This window comes from Epinephelus fuscoguttatus, linkage group LG22, assembly GCF_011397635.1.
Source record: "Epinephelus fuscoguttatus linkage group LG22, E.fuscoguttatus.final_Chr_v1".
Classification (NCBI taxonomy): domain Eukaryota; kingdom Metazoa; phylum Chordata; class Actinopteri; order Perciformes; family Serranidae; genus Epinephelus; species Epinephelus fuscoguttatus.
In genome coordinates, this window is record NC_064773.1 from 21,198,095 (window position 1) to 21,208,052 (window position 9,958).

A 9,958-nucleotide genomic window follows, 5' to 3' on the forward strand; every position below is an offset into this window, starting at 1 on the left:
TTTTAGTGTTTCAGTGAGAGTTCTTTGATCACAGGCATATTTTCAAGGTGGCATTCACTCATGGGGGCCCATTCTCCACCCAACACATTGTTAGAGGGCCCATTCTCTCTATGGGCCCCGCTCCCCGTGAGCCCCAGTGCAACCCCACCGCCGGCATTGTCTATACTTACGGCCCTTACAAGTTAATGTCCTTCATCTGGTGTAGAGTAGTTCAGTTTGATCCAACATCTTCAAGTTTAACTGTTTTATTGCCACACAGCGGGCTGCTTCTGAAGAGTAATTTATTCACATCAGAAAAAATATACTTGCCCTGTTTTTACCGAATTAACAAGATAATCTAGATTAGAAAGGGACGTTTTCATGAAGGAGAAAAAATCTGCTTATTTTCCTGAATTAACAAGGTAATAATAATAATAATCTTGTAAAATCAGAAAGAATTTTCATGAAAACTTTTCTCATAATTCTGAGATAATTTTGTTAATAAAAAAAGTAGATTTTTTTTTCTCAAGTGAATTCACTAGCCTACACTTCTGTAGGTTTTTTTTTTTCCTCACTACCTTTACTACATCTTTCCTGTAAATAAACCACACACAGACACACACACCCTCATACCTGTTAGGTGGTGTTGGACATGACTCAGGACCTGTGAGGCCAAAACGTCATCTGTGGTATTTTTTCGCATCATAAAGCCTGGAACAAGACCTACTGGACTATCAGCTGACCATGGTGGAACCAAAAATGCGGTGCTCCTAATTGTTCTACACAGAGATGGAAAAAATGTGAAGCATTCACGTCATCTATCTTACTGATTACTTCATGTCCCATGTCAGTTTGACCCAGCAAAAATGATTAATGGGATCAAGAGAGAATACCACACAGAGGCTAAAACACCCATGTGTGTAGAGAGGGCATGTTGTTCAATAGAATTCTGACACAAAACGCTTTCTAAATCCACAAAATATAGTATCACAAATTTCCAAGCCTTTCCTACATTCCCTGAATTATCAATTAAACCACAGTTTACTCAAATGCTGCCTCCCCTCTATTATTGCTAAATTGTGTACATTTCTGAGGTCTGTTATAGCACATATAATACAGGAAACTTTTTGCCTGATAGTTAAAAAACAAACACACAGTTTGTGGAGACCATTTCCTGGCACAGAGAGATTATCAGCAACTAAACCAAAATGTGGTCAGTTAGTAGAAATGTGTGCAGGGGTGTTTCTTCCTTTTATTTTATACTTTTATCTCTACTTGTATTGTCTCAAATCACTCCACTTGAGCACTTTTTGTGAGTGTTAAAACACATATAAAAAGTATGAATATTGCAAAGATATTTTAGGTACAAGTGAAAGACAGGGAATCTTAAAAAAGGTTCATAAAAACTAAACTGTGGTCACCAAGTGGGAGCTGATAGTACAAATATGGAGGAAGCTGACGTGGAATTACTTGTAGGCCTTTTGGGAAGAGTCAGTCAGTGTGCGTGTGTGTGTGGGTCTGAAGTCTGAACTGATGATAGGTTAATCCTGTGGTCAGGTGAACAATTCATTCTCCTCTCCTGTTGACTCCACATGTACCTGCCTGGAATGCTCTCTTACACACACACATACACACACACATACACACACATATAAAAGGTTTCGGTCCGTGCTCCTGCTCTCAGCTCAGTGTTGAGTGAGACGGTGATGTATCAAGACTTCCATTCATCCACAGAGGATCTGTTTCTCCAACACATGGAACAGTTTGAGTAACTTTCTGAGAAGTTTTATTTCTAGTTTTGGTCTGACCTCTGCCAAAATGTCAGGACACTCTCCGGTCGCTGGCTCCTTCATGATAGCAGACTATGTGGTGTTTGCTTTCATGCTCCTTGTGTCTGCTGCCGTCGGGGTCTACTTCGCCTGGGCGGACAGAAGCCAGCGAAGCTCAGGGGACTTCCTAATGGGGGGTCGAAGACTGACGGCCCTACCTGTCTCCCTGTCCCTGACTGCCAGCTTCATGTCAGCCATCACGGTGCTATCCAACCCAGCCGAGGTAAGGTTATTCCCAAGACACACATTGAAAAACCATCTCTCCTGAAAAGTCATTGTGTGTCTGATTGAGTTTAATGCAGGAAAACTTTTTAGTGGGATAAGATACATCACTTCTCCCAATGCAGTTTCCCTGATCCTTCTGGTTAATCAGATTATAAAAGAGAATTCATGGACACATAATTGCAAAGTGTGCTTACTACAAAATAAGACACTTTCAGTTTCCTGTAGATGACATTGCCAGAATCATTGAAAACATCACTAACTCATATTATTATGAACTGTAGGTATACCGCTATGGAGCCTGTATTGGATTTTATGGTCTCTCCTATATAATGACGATGGTGGTCACATCTGAAATCTTTCTCCCAGTCTTTTACAGGCTGGCCATCACCAGCACGTATGAGGTGAGTGTGGTTTGGTTTTTGGATTAGTGTGTGGGTTTGTGTGGCTTTTCTTGACTGCTTATGTCTCACTCCGAAGAGCACGTCCTTGTCATGGTGTGAAGTTGATATGGCTTTGCTCCAGTGGGTATGTTGAAATGGAGTTAGGTGCAGGTAAGGTGACACGGATTGGGCGTCAGAGCTCTCTTATTTTGCACATTATATAGAAATGTCCTCTTCAGACAGAGTGAGACTGCCTGTTTGCATAGTTCTACATCAGCAGAAGCGGGTCGTTAATGGTGTGCAGGTCTGCATGCTACTGTGTAGTTTAAGCTTAAAGGAAGACTTCACCCCCAAAACAATTATTTGTATATCAGTTACTCACTTTGCGTTACGTCCAACTCAGGAAGAAAATTTTGTTTTTCTTACATGCCTCCTTGGCGAACGAAGAATCCAAAAACTGAGAAAATTCTTGATGAATTGAAGTAATTGGGGGCCGTGTTTAACAACAGCAAAACTATATCAAAACATTCATTTACAAACTCACATGATTTGTGCATTATTACCCAAGTCTCAAAAATCCAGTCATATGCTGAGTAATGCCCAAACACAAGTATTTTCACTAAAACCATGTATTATCTGTAACCGCTTATCCTATTCAAAACCGCAGTGGGAGCTTGAGCCTGTCTCACCTGACAATGGGTGAGAGGCAGGGTACAATCTGGACAGGTTGCCAGCCTATCACAGGGCTGACACATAGAACCTGACAACCATTCACACCTACGGGCAATTTAGAATGACCAATTAACCTAACATGCAGGTCTTTGGCTTGTTGCTGACATGGCGAGAACACTTCTGCATAAACAGTCTGGTACACAAAGAAGTAGCATGTAGCCCAGGAATGATTTGGGGTCCCCAAGAAGGAGGTGGACATTGCTGGGGAGAAGGACGGCTGGAATGCTTTGCTCAGCCTGCTGCCCGTGTGACCCGGCTTCAGATAAGTAGTTGAAAATGGATGGATGATCATTTGTTGGGTGCAGTCCTTTAAGGAGGAGGAAGATAAAGCACAACACCTACTGTATGCTCTATTAAAAAAAACTTTTTCCTCTATTGTAATATTAGCTAATTTTATGGTGGAAGCTCTGTCGCTGTGTTTCTCTCCAAATAAGTAAGATGGATTGCTGAGAGGTTTTGGCTCACAGGCAAAGTGTGTTTTAACTCTGATTCTTTGTCCATTTTTCAGATTTTGGGCAGCAAGTTAGGGTGATTTAGAGGCAGTCTAGGAGTAGACATGAATAATGGTAGATAGAGGGTGATAGATATCAGATCAAGCACTGCACCTTAAGGTATCTTTGGATCCAAAGTAGGCAGCGGTAAAAAGAGCCCAGTGGTGAATGTGGTGACAGGGTAATATCTTCTCAAATTATCATGCAAAAAAAGTGCAGTTTGTTCCAGTAATGACCTGATATATACTGTCTGTTCTTTCCTGTCTCTGCTAAGTACCTGGAGCTGCGTTTCAGCAGAGCAACCCGACTGCTGGGAACTGTGCTCTTCATTGTTCAGACAGTGAGTAAGAAACCAGTCAACACATACACATACTAACAAAGCTTTGACCTCCGAGTTTTACACAGCAAATCTGACACTCGAAGGTCACTGGTGTCTGTATTATAACTCTCGCAGATCCTCTACACTGGAATCGTCATTTATGCCCCAGCTCTTGCTTTAAACCAAGGTATGTTGGTTTCAGCTCACAGCGGTCAGATTCATTAAACATTCCTAGACGAGGGCACTTGAAGTTGCTGGGCTGGTTGCTCAGTTGAGTATGTCTGAAACCGTGCCTCTCTCTGCAGTGACTGGGATGGATCTGTGGGGTGCAGTTATTTCCACAGGCGTGGTTTGCACCTTTTACTGCACAATGGTATGTAACGAAATCTGCTCAAATGAGTCCTGCTGAGCACAAAAATAAAATGTAATACATGTCTTAATTATGTGGCAAGTTTTGGCATTACTGTATCTATTTGTGTTCTGCAGGGGGGTCTAAAGGCAGTGGTGTGGACAGATGTGTTTCAGGTAGAGATAAATAACATAACAAGTGGTTGGTATGGCACCACTGCTACGATTCCTTCAGATTACTGTGCACGTGTCATACTTTTTCATGGTTCCTAGTGACAGTGTTGTTCACTAGCAGCTGTAGGCCACCACAGAAAGACATTGGTCTTCACAGAAATGGAAACGTCATCAAATATTAGCAAAATCTTATTCAAAACACCAAAAGCTTGGCTCATGTTTTGGATGAATGCATTATACTTATTATGTTATTCATGTACAATATTTTAAATGCAATAAACTAGTGAAATTGGGGTGGCAGTAGCAGTAATAAAGTATATTTTCTTCTTTTAAAAAAAATTAGGACCCACACTGGGACAAAAAACAGGAACTTTAATGATCAAAATTTCCCCCTCCAGCTTGGTGTCATGCTTGCAGGCTTCCTATCTGTCATCATCAGGTCTGTGGTCCTACAAGGTGGCATCATCCCCATCATTTCAGATTCACAACAAGGAGGAAGAGTCAACTTTATGGAGTGAGTATGTGCCCAAATATAACGTTGAATGGCTCTGTTTAAGAGTAGGAAGAGAATAAACACTCAAACGGAAAGGTACATGTCGATACACCATGATAGTACTAGTATTTTCTTTAAAATACTGTGCTGTCCTTCCAGCTGTGAGGAACAATCTGTTGCGCTTATGGTGCTGAAACTTTTAAACCCCTTTGTTCAGTCTGTCTCTCCATGGTGCTGAAACATTTAATCCCAAATTGTGTCCTAAATCAGAGGCTGTATCTTTTAAAGTCTGCATTTCTACACCAAATACAAGTTGCATGAATGAATTTGGAGAGGACAAAAGGTGGATCCTTTCAGCGCTCAGTATCTCATAAACATCTTTACTAATGGTGTAACAAGTCCCTGAATTTAGATGTCTGATGAAACAATTGCGGCAACAATCTTGTAACTGAAATTCAAAATGCGTCCCTCTTCCATTTCCCTAGCTTTGACACAAACCCTCTGAGGAGACACACTTTTTGGACCATAACCATCGGAGGGACATTTGTCTGGGTCAGTATCTATGGCATCAACCAGGCCCAGGTTCAGAGATACATCTCCTGCAAGAGCATCACACATGCCAGACTGTGAGTCCTGTTTTAGCGGGAGAGACATGTGATAGGGTAGAAATCTCTGCAATATTGGCTCCTTTGGCTGTTTGTTGGCGTATTTCTCATATTTCCATGGAAAACAATCAACGACTAACTTCAGGTGTACCACTGCTCATTTATCAGTCATACAGGGGTTAGTGCATTTTTTTGTCTATGTGCTTTGTTACTCTGTGAGTGTTCCTTCCTTTATTTTCAGATCTCTGTACATCAACCTGTTGGGCCTGTGCGCCATCTTGCTGTGCTCAGTGTTTGCAGGAATGTGTCTCTTCTCAGTCTTTAAGAACTGTGACCCATGGACCGCTGGACTGGTTTCTGCTCCTGATCAGGTATAAGGGAGACTTTTTACACAAACTTCCATTAACAAAATGGTTTCCAATTTCAATTATAGTAATAAAATGCTTGTTCAACCAAAAATAACCCCTCTGTTTTCATTCCTTAAAGGGTCATTCTGACTGATAATCACATAATATCTGTAATACTGTGATACCACAATATTTGCTGGGACAGTTATCGTACAGTTAGAAACTTAAGGTTATGGATATAACCCTAGCTCTCTCATTAGCATGAATGAGTGTCTCACCTAGTCTGAGTGGGCGGAATTTCGCTGCATAGATCAGCCTCTCATTGGGCGGAACGAGCCACCCGCTGAAGTCCCGCCCTACCACCTCCGGTTGTGTAGCAGTTTTCGACCGTCTTCAACACGTCCTTTACTAACTTTTGCAGTGTTTGATCTTATGGGGGATGTAGCCATTTTTCTGCCATGGTTCGCGTCCTGTAGGCGATATTTTTGTGGGCGTGTTACACCAAAACCTGTTTCCCCCCGGCAATATTTTTGCAAGCGCACCGTTGCTGTGGCACCGCCCAGAACGATTGTGATTGGTTGAAAGAAATACAAGCAGCCGGGGCGTTTTTTTCTCCAATCTTAAAGTGAGAGTCGGCCCAGCCAGACCTTTCTTTTCTTGAGAAAGGTCTGGTGAGCGAGACTAGTCTCACCAGACCACCCTCCTTGCTATGGAAGCGAGGAAGAGGTGAGCTTGTTTTGAATGACGACTTACCCTATGCCAGCCCAACATATAGGAGGAGGGTGCCATCCCCTCCTGACATATGTGTCACTAGTGCCAGCCAGTTAGGGCTGGCGTAATGTTATTTGAGCTTCTGGTGAGGTCACACAAGAGGCGTTCCCCATAATGAGACACTCACTCATGTTTATCAGAGAACCGGGGTTATACCGGGGTTATATCCATAACCTTAATTTAGCTTCTTTTTAACATCTAAGCCAGGTTTATGTTATGCATGTGGCAATGGAGTATATATGTTTGTATGTATGAATACTTGTATGCATTGTGAGGCTCCAAGTCTCCTGATCACATTTGTTAATCCAGTCTCACTCTGCCTCTGTAGCTGATGCCGTATTTGGTGATGGACATCTTGGGAAACTATCCTGGCCTTCCTGGACTGTTTGTTGCAGCTGCATATAGCGGATCTCTCAGGTTAATACAGTACTTAGCACTGAAGTTGTTTCACTCAACAGAGCAAACTTACACAGGGAGATTATGTCTGTTTCATCCTATCATCTCTAATGTCTTTGATCAGCATGTCAGCTCATATTCAGTACTACGAAATTATTATTAACCTTGCATCCATTTATTCAAGGTATTTGTACGATGGCCATTCTTTGGCTAAAGTGATTTTGTGGTTATATCAACCCCCAGCACAGTGTCCTCCAGCATCAATGCACTGGCTGCAGTGACAGTGGAGGACCTGATCAAACCGTATACTAACATCTCTGAGAAACACCTGTCCTGGATATCCAAAGGAATGAGTGAGTGGATTATCCTTATTTACAGTGTTTCAGATTAATAAGTAGTTTGACATCAGGTGGTTAAATCTCTAATCAAATCCCTAATGTTATTTGCAGGTCTTTCATATGGGGTTTTATGCATTGGAATGGCTGGACTGGCTTCACTCATGGGAGGGATCTTGCAGGTAGAGTGCAAAATCTTTGGCCAGAGGCTCTGCCTGGGGTTTACGATTTATTATGCAACTTGACTCATATGCGTTTCTTTATACAGGCAGCCATCAGTATATTTGGGATCATAGGAGGTCCATTACTTGGTGTGTTTACATTGGGTATCCTCTGTCCATTTGCGAACTCCAAAGTAAGCCTGTCCACATTTGTAATTTTAATAATGCTAATAATAAAAAGTAATGTTTTTCTCTGAAATATTTTAATATTTCTTTTATGGATTAGCAGTGCCACTCCCTAAATTATACATCACAGCACTTTCTTTCTTACCACCCCTTAAAAACATCTGTATACCAGTTATACATTCCTTCCCCCAAAAGGACATCTTACCATTTTGAGTGACTGAAATGTCTTCTAGGGAGCATTGTCAGGACTTCTGTCAGGGTTGGCTGTGGCTCTCTGGGTGGGCATTGGAGCCCAAATATACCCTCCCCCTCTTGAGATGACCCGACCTCTGTCACTGACCACTGAGGGTTGTAATTTCACCACCACGGACAGCATCAACTTCACCTCCACTGTTCTGCCAACACAGCCAACCTCCATCAACACAGCCCCAGTACATGACATTGATGCCAAGTAAATGTGTAGTTTAGTATCCTAACTGTCATAGTTCTTTCCAGTAAGATTTCATACCTTGTACATAATGTTCTGACCATGTACTGTTTCCTCCCACCTGCAGGCCTCTGCTGGCAAATAGTTGGTACTCATTGTCCTACCTTTACTTCAGTCCCATTGGAACCTTAATAACTATCAGTGTGGGACTGTTGGTCAGCCTGATCACAGGTAAATAACACATATTTTGTTGCATAATTTACATTTTAGTACTTAACAAGGTTATAAAATCAGGTCTCCTTGTTCTATTTTGTGAGGTTCAAAATTTTTATTGTGGACCTTTGTGATCTCTATGTACATCTCAGGAGGCTTGAAGCTAAGGGCGGAATCTAAGCTTACATTAAAGAAAGAAGACACTTCCCTTTATCACCTGTTCAGGTGTTTCAAAGACAGAGTAAGTGCTGCAGCAGTGAAGAAATATCAAATGCCATTCACTAGTAACAGCTGCTGACTTTTTGCTTTGTGCTCTTCCCTTTTGAGGTCATGAGACGAACGGGAGAGCTCAACCTGACGAGGGACAGAGAGAAGAAAACTGGCAGCACTAATCCTGCTTTCTGTGACGTTGAGCTGGACTTAACAAAAGGCAGAGTTCCTACTTGAAATTAGAATTTCAAATGAACAAATTCATTCAATTCAAATTGTCAATGAACTTGAATTACAGAAAAAGTCTGTGTGGAATTTGCATGTTTTTTTCCTGTGTTTGGCTAAGTTTTCTCTCACACTTCAAATACATGCAGGTCAGGCTCATCTTAACTGCCTATATGTATGAATATGAGTGTATGAGTCTGTGTGTGTGTTAGCCCTGTTATGCGTTGATAACCTGTCCACCTCTCACTGTACATGTTAAAAATAAATAATGAATGACTGGATGGATTTATTTTTGTTCTTCATATTTTAGGCCATTCAATGTATATGAACATGTGCTTACAGGTGATGTTGAGATACAGGATATTTTACTGTGTTGTGTATTAGTCCAGGTGATATGTGAAAATTCCCCAATTAATAAAAGCATGAAATTTAGTACACATGTACAGTTTGGGGACCTGAACATGTTTAGAAATTATGCCATTACAAAATGCTTTGTGGTGGCCATGGCTGCCACATTGCTTTCCACCATAACTGAATAATGCATACTGCATCATATCTCCTGAACCACATATGCTGACACAGAATAGGTGTCTCCACCCTACATTTTAATGGTCAAGGATTACAATGATGCCATTTATAACATCATAAAGATGAATAGTTAATGGTGACTTCAGCGATGCAAGAAGGAAATCACAGAGAACCTAGGCTACACTTTATAACATCATGTCTGGTGCAGGTATGTTGTGTAGAGTTTTAATAGCTTGATCATTTTGTTCATTGACCTTGACAATACAGTGACTGTAAAGAGTAGAACAGTATTCAATATGACCTTAGCAACTTAGCTTAAACGTTTGTGTCAAATATAAAGACATTCCCTTCAGGTGTTCTTGAGATATTGTGTTCATGAGAATCAGACAGATGCAAGGTCACACTGACCTTGACCTTTACCCACCGAAATCCAGTCAGTACATTATTGAGTCCAAGTGAACATTTGTGTCGAATTTGAAGAAATTCCCTGAAGGCGTTCTTGAGATATCATGTTCACAAGAATGAGACAGATGAGGTCACACTAACCTTGACCTTTGACCACAAAAATCTAATAAGCTCATAAC

The 9,958-nt window shown here is 41.3% G+C and overlaps 1 protein-coding gene across 2 annotated transcripts; it reads left to right on the forward strand.

Moving 5' to 3' along the window:
• The first annotated feature begins 1,680 nt into the window (after positions 1-1,680).
• Positions 1,681-9,220, forward strand: slc5a8 (solute carrier family 5 member 8). 2 transcript variants are annotated; one of them, XM_049566213.1, is made up of 17 exons: positions 1,681-2,031; positions 2,315-2,434; positions 3,911-3,976; positions 4,091-4,142; positions 4,261-4,328; positions 4,442-4,480; positions 4,876-4,991; positions 5,456-5,596; positions 5,817-5,946; positions 7,022-7,110; positions 7,333-7,442; positions 7,539-7,606; positions 7,693-7,779; positions 8,005-8,222; positions 8,326-8,429; positions 8,564-8,652; positions 8,739-9,219. In XM_049566213.1, exons 1-17 carry the CDS (start codon positions 1,798-1,800, stop codon positions 8,856-8,858), a joined length of 1,851 nt encoding a protein of 616 aa, XP_049422170.1. In that variant the 5' UTR covers positions 1,681-1,797; the 3' UTR covers positions 8,859-9,219. The 2 variants fall into 2 exon arrangements, with proteins under 2 accessions (XP_049422170.1, XP_049422171.1); XM_049566214.1 differs by lacking the exon at positions 4,442-4,480 and having other exon boundaries at positions 8,739-9,220.
• Positions 9,221-9,958: the final 738 nt, after the last annotated feature.

What these genes read in the sequence shown, in the direction of transcription:
- slc5a8 (XM_049566213.1), top strand. Translation starts at nt 1,798, where the DNA reads ATGTCAGGACACTCTCCGGTCGCTGGCTCCTTCATGATAGCAGACTAT. An exon ending in CTGGATATCCAAAGGAATGA is followed by an intron (nt 7,443 to 7,538) that starts GTGAGTGGATTA and finishes TGTTATTTGCAG; the next exon opens with GTCTTTCATATGGGGTTTTA. An exon ending in GTCCATTTGCGAACTCCAAA is followed by an intron (nt 7,780 to 8,004) that starts GTAAGCCTGTCC and finishes AATGTCTTCTAG; the next exon opens with GGAGCATTGTCAGGACTTCT.